Source organism: Erythrolamprus reginae, chromosome 5 (assembly GCF_031021105.1).
Source record: "Erythrolamprus reginae isolate rEryReg1 chromosome 5, rEryReg1.hap1, whole genome shotgun sequence".
In the NCBI taxonomy this organism is placed as follows: domain Eukaryota; kingdom Metazoa; phylum Chordata; class Lepidosauria; order Squamata; family Dipsadidae; genus Erythrolamprus; species Erythrolamprus reginae.
In genome coordinates, this window is record NC_091954.1 from 32,272,188 (window position 1) to 32,295,241 (window position 23,054).

Below are 23,054 nucleotides of genomic sequence, written 5' to 3' on the forward strand. Positions count from 1 at the left end.
ATAAAACATATCAGGAAAGACTTCATGAACTCAATCTGTATAGTCTGGAGGACAGAAGGAAAAGGGGGGACATGATCGAAACATTTAAATATGTTAAAGGGTTAAATAAGGTCCAGGAGAGAAGTATTTTTAATAGGAAAGTGAACACAAGGACAAGGGGACACAATCTGAAGTTAGTTGGGGGAAAGATCAAAAGCAACCTGAGAAAACATTATTTCACTGAAAGAGTAGTAGATGCTTGGAACAAACTTCCAGCAGACGTGGTTGGTAAATCCACAGTAACTGAATTTAAACATGCCTGGGATAAATATATATCCATCCTAAGATAAAATACAGGAAATAGTATAAGGGCAGACTAGATGGACCATGAGGTCTTTTTCTGCCATCAGTCTTCTATGTTTCTATTAATTTCTTTTAATAAAAAAGAAGGTATTTATTTATTTATTTATTTTTTATTTCTATGCCGCCCGGTCCCAAGTTTTTCCTTATTTCTTCTTGGTGAGGTTCCGCCCATTGCTTCTTGTACTACCTTCAGGTGGCATGGAGAATAAATAGATGCCATCTGCTCTGTGGCAGCCCTTTAAGGATTGGGAAACTACTATTATATTCCCCCTCAGTTTTCTATTTATTGAGCTAAACATACTCGTTCTCTTAGCCCTTGTTCATAGGATTTAGCCTCTAGGCCAGGGGTGTCAAACTCAATTTCATTGAGGGCCACATCAGGGCTGTGTTTGACCTCAGAGGGCCGGGGGAGGGCTTGCCCAGGGTGTGTGGCCATGGTGGGCATGGCATGGGATTTGGGGGGCAGTACTTTTAAAATGGCCGGGGGGCCCCCAGACACTTAGGCTGTATGGGGCCCCAAAATTCCTGATGGTGGCCCTGGGTAGGCACAATGGTGCACTTATGCACACCCCTTATAACTGGAATCCTCTCCAACCTGGCAATGAGTGGCGCTTCAGATTTTATTTTATTTATTTATTTTTGTCAAGTACAGTACATGTTTGTAGTATACAAAGATATAACAATGTTTATATACATCATGATACTATTCAATTTCAATTTTATTTGATTAGCCAATCGACCACATCAAACGGTCATCATAAAATGGAGCATCATGATACTAGTGAGAGAGAGAGATTAGGACAGGGGACGGAGGGCACTTATGCACGATGTTACAACCGTCATCATTAAGTGATGCTCAAACTGGCAGTACCCAGAAGAACTCCACACAGAGGATGCCTCCTCGCCCGCCCAACTGGAACTACGCGTCCCAGAATGCATCTCGGGGCGGCAGGAGGCGGTGGGTGGAGCGTGCCGTCTACGAGTAGGAGCGGAAACAAAAGACCCGTCGATTGGGAGCGGAGCGGCACCTCGGCTCCGGCCTTAACACGCCCCGCGAGCGCCCTCCCTCCCCCTTCCTGGAGCAGCCGACGCTCTCCTCCTCTTCGCAGCTTCCTCCACGCCGCGGTCCGTCCGCATTCCCCGCTGCCCATGGCGCTGAAGCGGATACAGAAGGTGAGCGCGCCAGAATGGGCCGGGGGCAGGCATCCTCTCCCCGTCTCGTCGGTTGGGAATCGGGTGAACTTAAGCTTCCCGGGGCGGGGGGGCAGGGAAGGCAATTAAGCCTGAGAGGACTGAGGGATGGGGTTGAGGGGGAGGAGTACCGCTTTGCGTTTCGGGAAAGAGGCGTCTCTCTGATGGGGGAGGGGGGAGACAGCAAGACCCGGGCCTACCCGAAAGGACTTGAAGGCGAAGGGTGGGGGGGTCTAAAATAATGACTACTAACACCTCCCCCGTCCCCCCCCCTCTTTGGGAGGCAGGTTCTCGCAGAGGATTTGGATAATTTGGCAAATGATAGGAACGTCCTTTCCTCCCCCCTTGAAGAAAACCCCCCAAATGCTTCGATCTCTTTTTCGACAGGCACCCTTATTTATATTAAATCCTCCAGATTTTAGTAGTAAGGGGAGGAAAGGATGAAAGTGTGCAGTTTTCCAACATGGAGAAGGTGGGGGGGGGAACCTAATCCATAGAAAAGGAACAGGTGGGAAAAATTTATAACTGGCTAGAAGTCAAAACAAACAAACAAATAGAAACAAATAGCAACTGTAAATATATCAACATCAATGGAACTTATTTTTGTGATAGACTAGTACTTTGGTAGATGTGGACATACATGCATAGATATTTTCTTTGTGGTGTTATAGAAATGTAAAATGAAAAAAAATGATTACTTTGTTTCATTGTATTCTGTTTTTGTAGTGTTTCAAAAACTGAATAAAACTATTTTTTAAAGAAATGAGCAGCTGAAGAAGGAGATTTGGAATATAATTCTTTATTGGCCAAATTTATTATTTGGTGATTAGACACATTTATATATTTATTATTGGTGATTAGACATACAAGGACTTTATCTGGTAGAGAAATAAATGTTTGTTTAATAGAGTCTCTGTTGGGATAATTTCCCCTCTTGGCCAAATGTTGAAGCAATCAGACTCACTCTGGTTTCCCCCCAAGTAATATTGTTCAGGATGTTTCGTGGTAGAAATTGAATGTTAGTAACAGGGCTGTTTATAATGTTCCATTGCTGTAGGAAATGCATTGCCATTCTTGCTTGGGTGGTTTGAAAAGCTGCAACTGCTCCCCACATAAAATTACAGGTAGTCCTCAATGCACAGCGGTTTGCTTAGTGACTGTTCAAAGTTGCAATTACACTGAAAAAAAGATGACATGATCTATTTTTCACAGTTAACGCATCCTGTGATCAAAATTCAGATGCTTGTCAACTGACTCATACTTAGGACTGTGTTGCTATGTCAATGGGGAAGCCAGGTTCATTTAACAGCCAGGTTACTAACGTTATCAACCACAATGATTTACTTAACAGCTGAGGCAAGAAAGGGTGTAAAATGGCAAATTTCATTTAACAGCTGTCTCACTTAGCAACAGAAATTTTGGGCTCAATTGCCATAACTCAAGGACTGCCTCACATTGCTGTCCGATATATTTTTAATTGAGGAAGATTTTTCCTAACACTTTTCCTGGGTAACATGAAAAAAAGTTGTTTCTATACAGGTTTTTATTGCATTTTAGTAAACATACATATCAGACCTGGCTGGGTTGAAAACTGCCTCCTGCCTTGCTATTATTTTTCAAGCCTTTTGTGATGTTCTTGGAAGTGCATATGGGCAAGGAGTTGGTAGGGCTCCCCCCCCCCAACTTGGTAGTTTTCTCTGCCTACCAGATCAAGTGTAATTGTAATTTGAAATAAAAGGATGTGATTATGTGTATTCTACTTAAAGGTGGAAGATGGACAGTCTGTCTTATTGCAGAATTAATTGGAATAATTTGCTTCTGAATGCCTTATTTCTCAAACAAACTTGCTTGTAACAATTATTGGGAAATTTGTGGATTTAACTGGGTCTTTAAAGAAATGACATCCTTTAAGACTACGCTTGATTGGTGTTAATTTTAAAATGTGAGAGGTTGATTCATATGTTTTCATTTATTTCTGATGTCAGATTAGGGAAGATGAGGAGAAACACCTAACATATGTGGTTATGGCCTTTAAAGCCCTTCATGGCACTGGACCAGAATATCTCCGAGACCGCCTGCTGCCGCACGAATCCCAGCGACCGATTAGGTCCCACAGGGTGGGCCTTCTCCGGGTCCCGTCAACTAAACAATGTCGGTTGGCGGGCCCCAGGGAAAGAGCCTTCTCTGTGGCGGCCCCGACCCTCTGGAACCAACTCCCCCCGGAGATAAGAACTGCCCCTACTCTCCTTGCCTTTCGTAAGCTCCTTAAGACCCATCTGTGTCGTCAGGCATGGGGGAACTGAGACATCTCCCCCGGGCATATACAATTTATGAATGGTATGTGTGTATGTATGTGTGTTTAGAAAATGGGGTTTTTAAAATGTTTTTAGTAGAAATTTAGATTTGTTATAAATTGTTTTTCACTTTGTTGTGAGCCGCCCCGAGTCTGCGGAGAGGGGCGGCATACAAATCTAAATAAATAAATAAATAAATAAATAAATAAATATGGGGGGGGGGAGAAATTGTAACTGATGACATTACCAAATGGGTCATTTAATGAAATTTTATTTGCAAAAGTAGGCAAGGAAAAATTGCAGAAAACCATTATAATTACCCATGTATTCTGTCCTACCCATGGGCAGTTAGTTTCATTGTTTTAATTGTTGGGAGATATTTTTGGTGAAGATTTGAATCCCAAAACTGTTCATAAAATCACCTGTGAATTCTTTCTGGAATTTACAAGAACAAGGGGACACAATCTGAAGTTAGTTGGGGGAAAGATCAAAAGCAACATGAGAAAATATTATTTTACTGAAAGAGTAGTAGATCCTTGGAACAAACTTCCAGCAGATGTGGTAGATAAATCCACAGTAACTGAATTTAAACATGCCTGGGATAAACATATATCCATCCTAAGATAAAATACAGAAAATAGTATAAGGGCAGACTAGATGGACCATGAGGTCTTTTTCTGCCGTCAGACTTCTATGTTTCTATGTTTCTATGTTTACAGGGAGGGCTTTGAGACAAGTTGACTACCATAGGAAAAAGTATGCTGGTCTAACCATACCACATTCTTGCAATTCTTCACTTTATGGGAATAATTTATGTAGACATTTATATACTATAAACTATAATTTATATTGTTCATTAGAAAGACAGGGCAGTACTTTTTAAAAATAGAGTTCTCAGGATATACATTATATCAAGGCTGCAGTCCTAAGTGCCTTTAACAAGCCCTATTATAAGTATATTAAGGATTACACATGTTTACATCTGTGGTATATTCAATTAAGGATAAGCAGTACTGCAACTTCTGAATGAATAATAGGAATTAAATGTGCTTTTAATAAAATAAAATTGAAGCCTAGACCGTTTTTTAATTTTTTCTCAGGGGTACTGGGATATTTTAATATTATAAAATATTATTTAGAGATATGTTGAGACCATCTAATTGGTAGCATATTTATTGAAAATGTAGGTGTCAAATGTTTTCCCCCACTTGCCTGTATTTTTCAAGTAGTCTACCAAATGCCTATTCTGGAAATGTTTCCTATACCCCAGATGAGTCTGCCAGCGCTATAACTGTTTAATCCTTGGACCTGACCTGTTACCTGCAGCTTGCCAAAGAGATTCTTCCTCAGATTTTGAAATATATATTCCGGTTTCTTTTCTGGCACTATCTGAAATGGTATAGATCAGTGATGGCGAACCTATGGAATGTGTGCCACAGGTGGCACATGGAGAGATATCTTTGCAGAGGCGTTGCCCTATGTCAACTCCAGCTCATTTTCAGCCTTCTTTTTGCCGTCCCCAGGCTTTCCTGAAGCCTGGGGATGGTGGAAAATGACCCAATTCAGGAGGCTTTCTTGAACCCTGGAAAAAGCAAAAAACAACCCAATGGGCCTACTGGAAGTCCGGAGGTTTCAGTGAGGCCTGTGTGCATGTGTGAGAGGCAGCACAGGGTTTGTGCACATATGTGTGGGGGCCATGCGGATGCACATGTGCAGGGGAGGGCATTGCATTATGGGTCTGGGCACGCACGTTCTCGTGCACATGTGCACTCTTTTGGCACCTGAGCCAAAAAAGTTCACCATCACTGATATAGATTCTCCTGCTTTAGCAAGGGGTTGGACAAGAATACCTCCAAAGTCCCTTTCATTTCTATTTTGGTTGACTGTTCAAAGAACATGTTTTTCCATATCTGAGTTTTGGGTTTGAACGTATGGTATGTATGTTCTGAATCTGTCTTAAATCTTAGTTTTTCATTTAAACAATTGGGATTTCTGAGGCAGGTAGGAGAGGCATTGTTGATCAGGGTATTAAGGAGAGTGCACAGGGCTGCTTCAGAGGTATTGGGAAGGGTATATAGGGACATACGAAGTGTGACATTTATTAGAGTCTGTATGTGAGTGATGCATGGGTTTGGGAAGGTTGAGCATGAGTTGGAGAGGGTAAGGGGTTGTGCAGGAGGCGCTGTGTAGATTGGAGGTGCAGCAAGTGACTGCGAGTGGTGTTACACAGGTGGGACAAGTGATGGGAGGATGTGTGCAGTGTCCAAGAAGCACTGTACAACTTCAGGTAGGAAGCTTGGGGATGCAGTGTGCATTGAGGAATATGCACAAGTGACTGTGTAAATGCAGAGGGATTGGGGGAGAGTGCATGAGTGGGGAAGATGTAGTCCAGCAAATTACAGTTTTCCCTGCCAGCTTCCCTTTTATTTTCTAGGGATGCTGGCATGGGAGGTTGGTAAGTATGAAGGGTTACTAAACATTCAAATTACAATAATGTGACCACCAGGTGTTGGGATGAACTCCAATTGTAGCTGTCATTTATTGCCATTATGACTTTGAACAGTCATTGAATGAAGATTGTAAGTTGAGGAATACCTATAGCTGCTTTTAGAAGGAATATTTTGCTGACAGAAATACTATTTAAGAAGTGCCCCTTTCTGAAACATTTGCAGAATATTCAGAAGCATAACAGAAAACACTTCTGCTTCTGATACTTTCAAGGAAGTCCAGAGAGCAAAAGGTTTGGATTTGAACGGCTTCTTTGGTGCTTTAAAGTGGAAATAGAGCCAAGGTTTTAAAAAATGTCATTGCAGGTTCAATATTTAATTGACATTGGGGGATATTGAGGTTAGAAGCTTAAGAAAAAAAAATACAATTCACCTCTACAATTAAATATATATTTTGTGAATTCAAATGAGATGGATTATTTGCAGCATTAGGTTTCAAATGTTGCAAACAATACAGTAATACTTCGTCTTATGAACTTAATTGGTTCCAGGACAAGGTTCGTAAGGTGAAAAGTTCGTAAGATGAAACAATGTTTCCCATAGGAATCAATGGAAAAGCCAATAATGCGTGCAAGCCCATTAGGAAAATCCTAAACATTAAGGCTTAAAAAAAAAAAAGCAGCGGGCAGACGAAGCTGAGGCGAACGGAGTGGGGGGAGGGACAGCGAGAGGTGGCAAGAGGTGGCAGTCCCAAGCAAGGCGAAAGGAGCCTCTCTTGAGCTCCATGGGTCTTTCCCTCCTGTTTTTGTCCACCCCGTTCTGCTCATTTTTCCCACACCTTTCTCCTCTCTTGAGCTCCATGAGTCCCTCCCATTTTTGCCCACCCCGTTCTGCTCATTTTCCCCACACCTTTCTCCTCTCTTGAGCTCCATGGGTCCCTCCCGTTTTTGCCCACCCCGTCCTGCTCATTTTCCCCACACCTTTCTCCTCTCTTGAGCTCCATGAGTCCCTCCCGTTTTTGCCCACCCCATTCTCATTTTCCCCACACCTTTCTCCTCTCTTGAGCTCCATGAGTCCCTCCCATTTTTGCCCACCCTGTCCTGCTCATTTTCCCCATACCTTACTCCTCCCTTGAGCTCCATGGGTCCCTCCCGTTTTTGCCCACCCCATCCTGCTCATTTTCCCCACACCTTTCTCCTCTCTTGAGCTCCATGGGTCCTTCCCGTTTTTGCCTACCCTGTCCTGCTCATTTTCCCCACACCTTTCTCCTTCGTATGAGTTTGTATGAAGAGGGGTTCATAAGACGAGGTATCACTGTATTTTACTTACGGGACCGCCTTCTGCCGCATATATCCTAGCGACCGATCAGGTCCCACAGAGTTGGCCCTCTGGAATCAGCTCCCTCCAGAGATTCGTACTGCCCCCCACCCTCCTCACCTTCCGCAAAAGTCTTAAGACCCATCTATGTCGCCAGGCGTGGGGCAACTAGTATATGCCCCTCCCCTGTTCTCTTCCTCCTCCACCGGCATCCAAATGACCGCTGTTTCCCTCCCGTATCGTCACTTGCTCGCCTTTGCTGGTGTGCAGGGCTGGGAGGAAAGCGATTGCTCTTCCCCTGTGTCTTCTGGAGGGCAGGGCAGTGCTGGCACAACTTGGGGAAGGAAGGAAGGGGATTTGGGAAGGGGGTGGAAGTGTTAGTTACGGGATTCCTTTCCTCTTCTTTCCTCCCCTTCTCCTCCTCCTCTTCCTCCTCCTTTCTCTTCCTCCTCCGCCTGGCTCTGCCCACCCCGCCTGACCAGTGTCCTTCTAGTTCTTCACGTGGTCCAGGAGCACTCCGAGCTCTGGCCCCGCGCCAAGCACAGCTGCCGGTGGGGTTTCTCCTCAGCCTGGCTTCCACACAGACCAGGTGGGAGGGACTGAAAAATCCTTCTATTAAAGTGCCTCTGAAGCCGAGGGAGGGGGAAAAAAGAGGCTTGGCCATGCAGTTTGGAAGTGGTGTGTGTGTCACGCTGCAGAACTGGGTGTGGGGGCAGCACTGTGGTCCCGAGTTGCGCGGCGTTCATTCCGCCTTCTCCCCACCCGCTCGCGTGTGCCCTCATCCACAGCAGCTGTGTTCCCTGCCGCCAATTGAGAAACCTTTTCACTTTTTTTGGCCTCTTGTTTGTTCCATGGGGAGTGAGATCAAGAGGAGGAGGAGGAGGAGGAGGGCGTGCATCTCTCCTCCTCGCTTCCGCTTCTTTCGCCGTTTCTTCTTCCAATTAAGACAGTTCTCGAGCCTGCGGGGGGGGGGAGGGGGGAGACTGTTGCCCATGTGTGTGTGTGTGTGTGTACCGTCGCTTTCCATTGGGGAATCCTGGCGGTGGCAGTCACGAGGTAGGGGAAGCCCTGCGGCAGTAAGAGAGCGCACACCCCCGGGCTTGGGTTCGTAAGTGGAAAATGGTTCAGAAGTAGAGGCAAAAAAATCTTAAAACACCCGCTTTGTATCTCAAAAACTTCAGCAGTAGAGGCGTTCGTAAGTAGAGGTACCACTGTACTTTGCAAAATGGCTCTGTCTTTTAACGTTTCCAGAAATAAATAAATATAGTAGTGTTATTCCAGAGTGTAGTGGCTATTACCAAAATTTCTATCTCTCGTCAACCTCTCAGGGGGAAGGTACCCATAATATCCTCTTCCAGATTAAGCAAACAAGAAGGGCAAGTTGAACTTTAACAAGACAGTCCAGGAGATACCCGAGAGGCAAGTCACAAAGAGCTTTATAGCCCCAAACCAGCAGTTTGAACAACTTGGAAACATTTGTAGTACTTGCACAACTGGAGCTTAAAATCTTCCATTTCTCAGTAGATGTGCTGCTGCATTCTCCACAAGGGCAGTTCATGTAAAATGTGCTACAGCAACTCACTCTAAAGGTGATAAGGACATGAGTTGCTGTCATTAAAGACATGTAGAGCCCCCTCTGGGGCCTCATCTGAAACTGGCTGAAGACATCTCTGGCAGTGGCTTTAACTGAAGACCCCAAAATAGCTGTCAGACTAAGAACTTCGATTTACACATCTTCTCTTAATGGAAACTTCAAGACTTCTATCCCTTGCAGAATTAGTATAACAGCTGATTCCCACCTGGTTTAATAGATTAATAAATGTGATTAATAAACATGGCCATCTTGCTTCCGTCAGTTTCTCCTCATGTAGTATCTTGCAGCTTGGATCAAGACTCTGCTGCATCTCCAGGTAGGTATGAATGTAAGATTTATAGTGGGATATCATCAGCATATTGATAATATATAATCTCAGGCAGCAGATTTACTCTTCCAGCAACCTCATATAAATCTGTTGAAAAGCAAAGGTAAAAGTCAAGCTTCAGGTGAGCCATGCCTGCCAACTTGAATGATCCACTGAGGAAGGAATAGTGCCTCTACTCCCAGTCCACACAGGGGGCTCGAAAAGATGCTCCTGTCAATAGTATTGACCAGAGTTAAGTGAAGTAACTTCACTTCTACCCTGAGGCATGAATGCTGTCCGAAGGGACCCAGACAATCTGCTATATCTAGGAACCTGCAACAAGACCTGGACATTCCAATAAACCAGACTACTGTATTCTTGAACCCCATGTGGAGATTGCAGCCCCTTTTTACCATTGCAGAAACTCCTATGATCTATTCAGTCCAGAAACTTTGTCTGGACAATCAGCACTTACATCAACCACTTCTACTTGCTATACTCCTCCTCCCAACTCTGCCCTTTTGACCAATTTACCAAGTGGCATTCCTTGGCAGAAGTGGTAGTGCTGGTGTTGCTGAAGAAGGGCTTTCAGAAGTGTCAGCCAGCCATGGCCAACTCTAGGCTTCTGAAACTTAATGAGAAGGCTACACACAATTTGGAGAAAGGTGGACCTTCTCAGGAGGCCTCAGAAGTTTCTTCCAAAACATCATGATAGTGGCACATGGTAAATACTGATGTAATTATTTAACCAACCACTTCCGGTTCCTGCTTCTCCCAGATGACAAAAGGGAAGAAAGAAAAGTATCTGATCTGGACTTTTGAAGGTGTAATTTACTTAATACTGTGTCTTTGGGTGTCTGTCTTCTTAAATTAAAAGTCTTGATAGGCAACATATTTTTTGATGAAATAGCTCTAGTGATTGTTAGATTGTTTTAGATACTGAATAATTTAATTATTTGATTAATTGATTTATTAATTGACACTAATATACTAATACAGTATATATCTTTAACTAATTAATTAAATTAGAGTATTTATTAACTATAATATTTATATTATTAACAACACATAAAGTATTTATTGTATTAACAATATATAAAGTATTTAAAGCTCATAAAGTATTGTATTTATAGAATCGTGTAGCTCTACAAACTGATCAATTTCTCAATATATTTTTCTGGAATAGTAGAATTTACTCATTAGCTTAAGTAATAAGCGTTAGTAATATATATTAAAATACAGAGTTCTAAAGTAACATCTCCATTAAGTTAGATAATTTTGCAACAATGGCTTCCAGAACTTTTACTCAAAATAAAGGAATGAAAAAATAAACTGTTACTTGCTACTCCTACAAGACAAAGGTTTCTTGAAAGCATGCTAGCAGAAGAAAAAGCCTTCTCTTCCCCTCAAAAATTAGAATGTTACGATGAACAGTCTCCAAGAAACCCTTTTTAAAATGCAGGAAAACATCACTAAAAATATAGACGGAGTGAGGAATGAAATTAGTGAATTGGAGTTTAACGTGGGGAAAATGGATGAGAGAGTTGGAGCCATCCAAGCTGCTTTAACAAAAAACGAGAAAGAAATAGAACAAGTTAAGAAGAGGGCAGAAGTAACAGAAAGAAAAATAGAATAAACAGACGAGAGACTAGGGACTGTGAACCGTAACTTAGAAGAAGCCATTCTCCATTTAGAACTCGAGAGATTGGCTTTTTACTTTCGCATTCAAAATATAAAGGAATTCAAAGACGAAAATCTTCCAGATCTTATGTCAGAAATTTTGGGTCTTGTGCTAGATAGACCCAAAGAAGAAATGATGAAAGAAATTGATGAAGTACAGTGATACCTCGTCTTACGAACCCCTCGTCATACGAACTTTTCAAGATACGAACCCAGGGTTTAAGATTTTTTTGCCTGTTCCTCCGAACTATTCTCACCTTACAAACCCGCCGCTGCGGGATGCCCCGCCTCCGGACTTCCATTGCCAGGCGAAGGGTCCCCTCGTTGGGAAACCCCACCTCCGGACCTTCCGTTGCCAGTGAAGCACCTGTTTTTCTGCTGCTGGGATTTCCCTGAGGCTCCCCTCCATGGGAAACCCCACCTCCAGACTTCTGCGTTTTTGCGATGCTGCAGGGGAATCGCACCTGGGGAATCCCAGCATCGCAAAAATGGGCGCTTCGCTGGCAACGGAATTCCAGAGGTGGGGTTTCTCAGCGAGGGAAGCCTCAGTGAAATCGCAGCATTGCAAAAACACCGAAGTCCGGAGGTGGGGTTTCAAGGACTTTGGTGTTTATGCGATGTTGCGATTTTGCTGAGGCTTGTCCCTGAGGGAATGTTTATTACTTGGAAGGAGAAGAAATTTAAGATTGATTCTCCTGGAAAAGCACAAGAATTTTTTGAGATGTTGCTAGCAGAAAATGAATTTTTCAATAGAGAAGAAATTGGAAGCTAAAATTTAGAAGGGATCGCGATAGAACCTAGAATGGAGGAAGGGGAGGTCAGAGAGTCCGGGAGATTATGAGAAATGAAAGAGAAGGAGCAAGGGTTAGGACGCCAATCAAGACAAGGTCGAGAGGTGCCCTCAAATCCAACAGCCAATAACTAGGTTAAAAGTTTTGAAACAAAAAAATTATCCGTTAACATTAATGGTTTGAATTCCTCGATTAAAAGAAAACATGTATTACTAGATTTAAGTAAATGGAAATTAGATATTGTATGTATGCAAGAAATCCACATAAAAGAAAACTACAATAAACTGTTGGCATGTCCAAAATTGGGGAAAATGTTTTGGGCTTCAGCACAGGTAAGAAAAAAGGGAATTGTTATGTATATTAAAGAATATTTAAATACCAGAATAATCTATTAAGATAAAGAAGGAAGAAGAAGAATGGTGGAAATTTTGATGGAAAAAGGTATCTGTATATTAGGTGATTTCAACACAATTGCTGACCTTAATTTGGATTATAAAGGGAAAAGTAAAAATCATATTACACAACAATTACCAAATTCTTGTATTGCTATGATTAAGAAGGAGGGAATTGAATTCTAAAAGTCACCAGTTTACTTACTATTCACATAGATCATGGTCCCGCATACACATTGCATGGTCCACCCTAGCTCTCCTTTTATAGACAACCAAGGCTTTAGATACAAAATAACAGGTGGACAGATCACCATTCAATTCTAATGAATATTAAAAATACCCCACATAGCAGAAATAGGTGGACGTTAAATCAAAGTATTTTACAGGAGAAGGAATATTTAGTTAAACTAGGGAAAAAGCTAAATTTCTTTTTAAAAAAGAATCTAAATGAGGACACATCCATATACAGTGGTACCTTAAGATACAAACTTAATTGGTGCCGGGGGGAGGTTCGTAAGACGAAAGGTTCGTAAGACAAAACATTGTTTCCCATAGGAAACAATGTAAAGTCAATTAATCCGTGCAACCAAAAAAACCCCCGCAAAAAACCGGCTTTCCGCGACTGCTGGGAAGCGGCGCGGCTGTTTTAAAAGGTGACAGCCGGCCTGGGGGGCTTCCCAGCACAGGGTTCGGGGGTGCTGGGAAGCCCCCCAGGCCGGCTGTCACCTTTTAAAACAGCCGCGCCGCTTCCCAGCTGTCTCCTGAAGCCGAACGCGGAAGTTCGGCTTTGGTGTTTGGCGTTCGGAGACAGCTGGGAACCCAGCGGTCTCCCGAACGCCGAAACCGGAAGGGGCAAGGTTGGGGGGGGGAGAACGGGAGGCTCAGCATTCCGTCAGTCGCAGCGCTGGCTGTCAACTTTTCTTTTTAGCACTGGGGAGGCAAGTCAGCTCCTGCCCAGTTTTAAAAAGAAAAGTTGACAGCCAGCGCTGCGGCTGACGGAATGCTGAGCTTCCCGTTCTCTCTCCGCCCCCTCGCCCCTTCGCCCCCCTGTGTTCCTAGGAGAAGTGCTGGTGAGGAGCAGAAGGTCTGTCTTGCCTCAATCCCCAGCACTTCTCCTAGGAACACAGGGAGGCGAAGGGGCGAGGGGGGGGGAGAGAGAACGGGAGGCTCAGAAAGGGAGCTCGGGAAGGAGCCCACGGTCAGTCGGCTGCGGGCGGGAGGAAGGCGATTGTTCCGCTGCCGCCAGCATGGCCTGGCTGGCAGCGGAAGATGTAACGGAGCCCACGGGGGATTCGCCTTCCTCCCACCCGCAGCCGACTGATCGTGGGCTCCTTCGCAAACTCGGAGAGCTTCCAGGGCATGAAAGCTCACGAAAACCAGGAAGCTCTCCGAGGTTGCGAAGGAGCCCACGATCAGTCAGCTGTGGGCGGGAGGAAAGCGAATGCCACGGGGCTGGGCTCGGCTCCCCCCTCGGTTCCCCCCCTTACCAGCCCCGCCGCGGAAGGCTCCATTCTGTTCCCTGAATGGAGACCGCCGGCCGCTCAATCGGGCCGGCAGGGAACAGAATGGAGCCTTCCGCGGCGGGGCTGGTAAGGGGGGGAGCCGAGGGGGGAGCCGAGCCCAGCCCCTTGGCATTTGCTTTCCTCCCGCCCGCAGTTGACTGATCGTGGGCTCCTTCGCAACCTCGGAGAGCTTCCTGGTTTTCGTGAGCTTTCATGCCCTGGAAGCTCTCTGAGGTTGCGAAGGAGCCCACGATCAGTCTCGGCTGCGGGCGGGAGGAAAGCGAATGTCACGGGGCTGGGCTCGGGAAGGGGCAGCGAAGTCGGTGCCGAGGCACCCTAAGCCCACCGGTGACCGCCAAAGGGTTGGCGAAGGGAGGGTGCTGCGGCGACCCGACCAAGCCTATGGACGCGCCTCCCGCCGCTCTGCCCAATCGCAAAGCCAAAGGAGGCACGGGAGGCGGTGAATGTCATGTCCTCTGGCCAGTCACGGGGGCTGGGCTGGGCGTTTTCCTGGAAGGAATGCCATCCACCACCGAGCTTTTCGTAATCTGTTTAAATTTCCTTCACTCCCCCAACATTCCCCGCCTTGCCTCGCTTGACTGGCCAGAGGACATGACATTCACCGCCTCCCGTGCCTCCTTTGGCTTTGCGATTGGGCAGAGCGGCGGGAGGCGCGTCCAATCGCAAAGCCAAAGGAGGCACGGGAGGCGGTGAATGTCATGTCCTCTGGCCAGTCAAGCGAGGCAAGGCGGGGAATGTTGGGGGAGTGAAGGAAATTTAAACAGATTACGAAAAGCTCGGTGGTGGATGGTATTCCTTCCAGGAAAATGCCTCCGGGGGGGGGCTGGGCTGGGCATTTTCCTTGGCGATCTTCCCTTGGCTTCCCTGGCCGCCTGGTGCTGCGATCTTCCGATGTTCCCTTGGCTTCCCTGGCCGCTTCCCTGGCCACTTCCCTGGCCGCCTGGCGCTGCGATCTTCTGATCGCAGCACCAGGCGGCCAGGGAAGCCAAGGCGGCCAGGGAAGCCAAGGCGGGACCAGTGGCAATGCTGCTCCGGTTGCCTGGTCCTCTCCTGCCTCCCACGCTGTTGTTCCCCGCTGCGTCAGGCGCCGCAAGCCCCGAGTCAGACGCACCCTCGCTGCCGCGCCCAGCCGCTGCCCGCCCCGTCCTAGCCAGAGCCTGAGCCGGCCCGCTCGGTCGCGCCTCCTCGCCTGCGGCCCGCCCACCTGCCCAGGATGCAGACCTGCCTCTCCCGTGCCCGCCGCCGGCCTGATCCTGCGCCTCCTGCTTTCCCCCCCAGCCAAAAATACAAAGGCGGTCTGCCGCCGCCCGCGGAGCAATGGGAAACTGAAGCTGCTGGCGGTTTCAGACTCCCTTTGCTCCACGCTGCTCCGCCCTGCCTGTCATGCGATGGCAGACCTTCCTGACTCCCTCCCCCAGCGTCGGACCTCCTGCCCTCCCTCCCAGCCAAAAACCCAAAGCGGCCTCCTGAACGTTTTCCGTCTTACGTACCTGCCGCTGCCGCCGAGAAGCCCCGCAGCCCGGCTGTCACATTTTAAAACAGCCGGGTGGCTTCCCAGCAGCCTCTCCAAGCCAAACGCCAAACCCGAACTTCCGGGTTTGGCTCCGGGAGGCAACTGGGAAGCCCCCTGGCTGTTTTAAAAGGTTACAGCCGGGCTGCGGGGCTTCCCAGCAGCCTCCGGAATGCCAAACCCGGAAGTTCGGGTTTGCCGTTCGTAACACGAAAAAAGTTCGTAAGAAGAGGCAAAATTTTTCTGAACCCCGGGTTCGTATCTCGGATTGTTCGTAAGACGAGGGGTTCGTATCTTGAGGTACCACTGTACAATATTTGGGACACAACAAAAGCATACTTTAGAGGTATCTCAATTGCTTAACAAATATGGAAAGATAAAATGTATAGAGAAAAAATGAACAATTTTCAAAAAGACATAGAAATTCTTTGTCAGAAAAACCCAACAGACGAAAATTACAAGGAGTCTAGAGACTTAATAAATCACAAAATTAATTTAATAAATCAGGAAGAAATAGCTCTTAACATAAAAGCAATGAAACAAAAATATTTTGAATATGCCAACAAAACTGGGAGATGATTGGGCTACAGACTAAGAAAAAAGAAAGCAAAGGGAACAATTCAACAACTTGAGGACTATCGGGGTAAGTCAACTGGGATTGGAGGAAAAGAAAAAAATAATGAGCCGAGGTGACGCAGCAGGTAGAGTGCAGTACTGCAGGCCACCAAAGCTGACTATAGATCTGTAGGTCAGTGGTTCAAATCTCACCACCAGCTCAAGGTTGATTCAGCTTTCCATCCTTCCGAGGTGGGTAAAATGAGGACCCGGATTGTGGGGGCAATATGCTGGCTCTCTTAGAAAAGTGCTATTGCTAACATGTTGTAAGCCACTCTGAGTCTAAGGAGAAGGACGACATTAAAAAAAATCAAATAAATAAATAGATAAATAGACAGACAGACAGACAGACAGATAATTCAGAACTTTTACCAAAACTTATACAAAAAAGAAAAAATTAACAAACCAGAGGTTGAAAATTATTTGTTGAACCAAAAGCTGCCTAATTTGACAGATGATATGAGAACTAATTTAAATAGGGAAATTACACGAGGAGAACTACAAAAAGCTTTACAAAAACAAAAAAAATAAGAGTCTGGGTCCAGATGGGCTCCTATCAGAAATATGCAAAACATGTATTAAAATTTATGAGAATAGAATATTTGTAAATAGAATAATTTTGCTAAAGGTGAAAACCCTATTCCTTCAGGAACTAGCCCTGGTTGGAATGAGGAGCCCGCTAGAGAGGACGACTCAATTAAAGCAAGGATTAAAGTAATGACCACGGGGGAGGAGGAAGAAATACGGGCTCTGATAGATACCGGGTGCTCGAGATGCCTTATTAGCAAAACCGTAGTGGAGAAGTTAAAAATCCAGACCAGGCCTCTAACGAAACCCATCCGGTTCCAGCAGGTGGACGGCTCTTTAGTGGGTGGAGTTCCTGCTACGCTCCTGACTGAGTTAGTGGAGCTGCGGATAGGCCGGCACCGTGAACTCTTGAGATTCATAGTCACCCCCAAGATGTCGGAAACAGTTATATTGGGTCTGGCCTGGATGGACAAATGGACTCCCACCTTTCATTGGGAGGGTGGGCATCGAAAGCTTTTCATCCCCTTGGGCTCTAGCCCTTTTCTAGAGACTGACAGGGGAAAACCTCCCTGGGAGGAGCCAGATGGGTCCTTAGCAGCGGTTGCAATGAAGGAAGGAACACTTCCAGATCTCCTGAAGGTGCCCTTGGAATACAGAGACTTGGGAAACGTTTTCAGTGAGGAAGATTGCAACGAACTGCCCCCTCATAGACCTACAGATTGTGCGATAGAATTTGAACCAGGGGCAACTCTCCCAAAACCTAGGATGTACGCAATGTCCCCGAAAGAATTGGGAAAGCTGAGAAACTTCATAGACACCAATTTAAAAAGGGGATTCATCCAGCCCGCAAATTCCAGGACAGCAGCCCCCATTGTCTTTAAGGAGAAGAAGGACGGAGGTTTTCGCTTGGTCATTGTACTTCCGGAACCTTAATGCGGTGTGTGTGCAAAACACATTCTCTCCCCCTCATGAAGGACTTACTAAATCATCTAGCCAAAGATAAATACTTTACCAAGTTGGACTTGAGGGAGGCTTATTACCGCATCAGAATAAAGGAAGGGGATGAGTGGAAACCGCTTTCAACTGCCCATTTGGGAGTTTCCAATTTTGAGTGATGCCATTTGGTCTGAAAGGGTCCCCAGCCGTGTTCATGCAGTACATAAATGGAGTTCTACACGCCCACCTCTACAACAGAGTTCTCGTGTACTTAAATGACATCCTTATCTACAGCCAGAATCTCCCTGACCAGGTCAAATTGGTGAGGCAAGTCTTGAAGAAGCTTTTATCTGCTAAGCTCTGTGTGAAACTTTCCAAATGCGAATTTCACCAGACTTCAGTAGACTATTTGGGATACCGCATATCTAGTGAAGGCATAGAGATGGACCCAACCAAGGTGAAGGCAGTGCTTGATTGGCAAGCTCCCCGCGTGCGCAAGCAATTACAGAGCTTCTTAGGATGTGCAAATTTTTACCGGCAATTCATTCCAGCTTTTGCAGAAATTGCCTTGCCCTTGACCGAGTTACTAAAGACTGGGTCAGCCCCTACTAAGCCCAGACCGTCTCAGTCAATTAGGTGGACGATGGAATGTCAAAATGCTTTCGAAAGGCTTTTTGCAAGGGAGCCAATCCTGCAGCACCCTGACCCCGAGTGGAAGTTTGTGATCCAGTCCGACGCCAGCGATGTGGTGATAGCTGTGGTGTTATTACAAGACAATGGAAGGGGACAGTTGCTGCCTTGTGCTTACCTTTCCAAGAAGCTGACCCCCACCGAGAGAAGGTGGGCTATTTGGGAGAAAGAAGCATTTGCTGTACGTGTAGCGCTGGGGACATGGAGGCATTTTCTGGAAGGTGGAGCCATTCCTTTTGAAGTGTGGACTGATCATAAGAACCTTGAAGCATTAAAGACCCCACAGAGGCTTCCTCCTAAGCAAGTACGATGGGCTCAATATTTCAGACGGTTCAATTTTACACTGAAACATATCCCAGCTGGGAAGAACCTCATTGCTGATGCTCTATCACGAAAACCACAATACAATAGCAAGAGAGAGGAGGAAGTACATCTGATCATCCCATGTCTTTCCCGCATCCTGAAAGTAAGGAGAAAGCTGCACCTGTTCTTACCCAAGACCAGACCAGAAGACAGGTTCCACCAGGGAAGGGGAAATTGAAGTCAGTTTTGCCCACTGACCCGTGGTTCAACGATCATAAGGAAATCCTAACATTGAGGGAAGGGTTGGCTTGGAAAGGAACCAAGCTGTATATGCCTGCCAGCCTGTGACTAGATATTCTCCAACGGAGTCATGACTCCAGACTAGGGGGCCACTTCGGGTTCCTGAAAACATTGCATCTGGTGCGGAGACAGTTCTGGTGGCCCAGAATGAGAGCGGAAGTCGAATATTATGTGAGAAGTTGTGCCACCTGTGCTACCAGAAAGCATCGGCCCGGAAACCCCCCCGGATTGCTGCAGCAACTAGCCAACCCTAACAGGCCCTGGGAAGAAATAGCAATGGATTTTATAGTGGAGCTCCCCGAGAGCAAAGGTAACACTGTTATTTGGACTATCATCGATTTGTTCTCCAAACAAGCCCATTTCATCGCTTCTTTGGGGCTACCCACAGCCAGATATTTGGCTAAGTTGTTCCTAAAACACATTTACAGGTTGCATGGAGCCCCCCGTAGAATCATATCAGATTGGGGGGTCCAATTCACAGCCACATTTTGGAGAGAATTCGTCCGCACCATTGGTTCCACCCAAGGACTCAGTTCTGCATTCCACCCTTCCACAAATGGAGCAGCAGAAAGAGCTAACGCCCTAGTAGAACAATACCTTAGATGTTATGTGAGTTACCAGCAGAACAATTGGGCTGAATTGTTGCCATTTGCAGAAGTAGCATACAATAATTCTATACACAGTAGCACAGGACTAACTCCTTTTCAGGTTACCAGTGGTCGAGATTTTGTTCCCATGCCAGAACTACCTACAGAACCTCCCTCATCCATCACGTTGGTGGAGTGGATGGAGAAGCTGAAGAGAGGATGGGAGGACACCAAGAAGGCGCTGACAGAGGCAGCACAAGCCTACAAGAGACAAGCAGATAAGCACCGATCTCCCCAACCGCCTTTTTGAGTGGGAGATAAAGTTTTATCAAATACATTTGGTTAAGGCTGCCTAGCAAAAAGCTAGGTCCAAAATTCCTGGGCCCTTTTTCAATAGTGAAAGTAATGAACCCAGTCACGGTGCAGCTTGTGTTACCTAAAATCCTAGGGAAGATCCACCCTGTATTTCACTGCAGCCTGCTTAAGCCGGTGATCGGATCCAGCATTAGGCCACACGCACAGCCTCCCCCTTCCCCTGTAGTAATTCAAGGGAAACCCTATTACGAAGTGAAATTTTTTTTGGATTCCTGCATTTTCTGGGGAACCATGCAGTACCTAATTCATTGGAAGGGGTACCCTCTGTCAGAAGTAAATTGAACACAGGAAGGAATTAGAAATCCCTGCATCGGATTTGTCCTCATGATTGCACTTGTGGGTGTGGGGATGGGAGATGAGCTTTTGACCTGATTGTAATCTTAAGGGACCTTAAATTGGAAAGAAACATGCAGAATCCAAATTGGCTTTGTAAATAAATCGGACCTTACGCTAAACGAAATAAGATATGGAAGTTGATTTATTCTCTCAGATGCTATTGGGTTCTCTGACAATGTAATGCATCACAATTTATTTGGTGCAAATAATACAATTATGTATAAAAATTATTAACTGAACAAAATCAACTTAAACCTAGGCAAAACTAGTGGAAGAGGGGATAAACATTGATTGGTGGCCCTAGTTTCAGCTACAAAACAAATTTAAAACATCTGGCAAAATTCGGTTTTCAACCGAATGATCAAGAAATTGATAAAGTTCTAGTGGGCCTGGAAGGGAAAACAATCTCACAAATTTACAAATGTTTACTTAGAAATAAAATGGAGGAAGAGAGAGTTAAAGAAATAATTATCAGATAGGCCGAAATCATAGGTCATACAATCAATTTGGATAAATGGGAAAATCTCTGGAGTTACAATTTGAAATTAACTATCTCTTTCACTTATAAGGAAAACCTTTATAAAATTTTCTACCAATGGTATCTCACTCCTATAAGACTAGCAAAAAATTATCTCGGGTTTTCTCGAAGTTGTTGGAAATGTAAAAGGGAGCTAGGTACATTTTTCCATATGTGGTGGACATGCGTAGAGGCCAGAAATACTGGAAAAAATTTGGAAGTGGATAAAAGAAATTTCATTAACTGAGATTAAATTTGAACCAGAACTATTATTATTGGGAATGGTCGACACAAATATTAAAAAGGATGATGAATATTTAATTATACATTTGATTACGGCCGCTAGAATTTGCTGTGCCCAAAATTGGAAAAAAGACTCCACGCCTACCAGTCTATATATATCAAAACAAAATAATGGAATTGGCAGAAATGAATAGATTAACAATGTGCATTAAAGAAAAAGAAGACTCTGTCTTCTATAAAAATGGTATAATTGGTTACAAAAGAGAACAAGAAAAGGGAATAATTAATCTATGCTACAAAGAGGAAATACAATAAAAATCTATTTGGAGAACTTTACCTCTTTTTATTGATGTTAGATTTGCGAAAATATACATAGTTTATAATTAGATAAATTCCAGACATTTTAAAGATCTGGCAAACTTATTTATTTGATTCGGAAGGTATTTAATTATTTGATTATGTTTTCTTTTTTTCTTCCTTTTAAAAAAAAATACAAATTATGAATTTAAGTCTACCTTTATTTATATATGAAAATTGAGTCACTTTAGAGGAGCAGGAAAAATACCGATATAAAAAACTGTATACTATGTATAATTGTATATAAAGTAAAATAAGTAAGGGAAGAGAGATTAATATTTCTCCGTACTGAGAGAGCGGGTCCAGCGGTCACGTGGGTTGCTCGCTGTCCAATCTGTCGAGGACCGAGCCTAGTCTTTAAAAAGCCTGCTGGATCCGCCCCTTCCCCAGAATTTGCTCAGTCCTGCGATCCAGCAGGACATGTGGTGGCTCGTTCCTCTTGCAAAACACCTTCCCTTCTCTTCAGATAAGTAAAATTTAATTCTGTTTTTTACTAGAGCTTGCCTTGGTTGCGCGCCAGCCTTACTGGGCTCGGCGCCGAGGCTCAGCTCCTGCAGGTTTTTTTACAAACACCCTGCTGCTGCCGGATTGCATTTACAAGTAAATCTACTCGGCCAGGAGGTTTACCGGCAAGCTAAGGTTTGATTTAAAGAGGGAAAAAAGGGCTCGTGTTCCTCCTGTGGAGTGGGACTGTTAGCAAGTTTCCCTTGATTGTCCCCTGGACTTTAGACTCCCCTCCATTGTTTAAAATCTCAGTTTATTTTGGGGCGAGGGCCCTCAGCGCCCAGTAATTATTGGCCCTTGCGGATCGCCCACAGGCGTACCGTCTGGCGCCAGTAAGTCCGCCGTTTGGCCCTGGAGTACATTTTGAGTCCCTCAGGCCTTTTCTCCCTGTCTAGGCCTCCAAACCAGTGTGCCTTGGTTTACTTTTTTGATTAAGGTTAGCAAGGCCTGCCCTTCTGCACTCTCTGGCACAAACGCTGGTACCGACCAGATTGAGTTTGAGTTGCAGAGACTCCTGGGCCTAGGAGCAGGGCCCCCTTCTTCTTGGGAACATTGCCCTACAAGCTTCTCCCATCAGATTTTTGGCTCAAGTCTTGTCCCTGTAATTTGTTCAGGCCATGACTTCGTTTCCCAAGAGAGGTACATCTAAAGGTCCCAGAGAGATTAGGCCTACTGGTGATGAAATTGGTAATATCCCGGCAGCACTGGCTGCCGATCGGTTTCCGGTCACAATTCAAAGTGTTGGTAATGACCTTTAAAGCCCTACATGGCATTGGGCTACAATACATCCGGAACCGCCTTCTACCGCACGAATCCCAGCGGCTGATAAGGTCCCACAGAGTTGGCCTTCTCTGGGTCCCGTCGACCAAACAATGTCGTTTGGCGGGCCCCAGGGGAAGAGCCTTCTCCGTGGTGGCCCCGGCCCTCTGGAACCAACTCCCCCCAGAGATTAGAACGGCCCCCGCCCTCCTTGTCTTTCGCAAATTACTTAAGACCCACTTTTGTCGCCAGGCATGGGGGAGTTAAGTTATCCTTTCCCCCTAGGCTACTACAAGTTATGCATGGTATGTTTGTGTGTATGTTTGGTTTTTTATAATAAGGGTTTTTTAGTTGTTTTTATTAATTGGATTGTTCATGTTGTTTTACCACTGTTGTTAGCCGCCCCGAGTCTGCGGAGAGGGGCGGCATACAAATCCAATAAATAATAATAATAATAAAATAATAATCCCCCAGGCCTCTTCCTCCTCGTCCTCGGGAGCCCGTACAATGGCTAGGCCTACCAGGGCTGAGAAGAGAAGGGACCTAGCCTTGCAGAGAATTCATGAAAGATCAGCTAAATGTTTAAAGGTGCAGGCCCAAGTGCACATTAGCCCTG

The 23,054-nt window shown here is 45.3% G+C and overlaps 1 protein-coding gene across 2 annotated transcripts in view; it reads left to right on the forward strand.

Annotated features, from left to right (window-relative positions):
- Positions 1–1,306: 1,306 nt before the first annotated feature.
- The window catches only part of UBE2D1 (ubiquitin conjugating enzyme E2 D1), a 56,251-nt gene continuing 34,503 nt past the window's right edge, over positions 1,307–23,054 (forward strand). Inside the window, exon 1 of one of the 2 annotated variants that reach the window (XM_070752290.1) lies at positions 1,307–1,515. In XM_070752290.1, coding sequence (XP_070608391.1) covers positions 1,492–1,515 — 24 coding nt within the window. In that variant the 5' untranslated portion in view covers positions 1,307–1,491. The remainder of the gene's footprint in view (positions 1,516–23,054) is intronic. The other variant, XM_070752289.1, reaches the window with a different exon arrangement.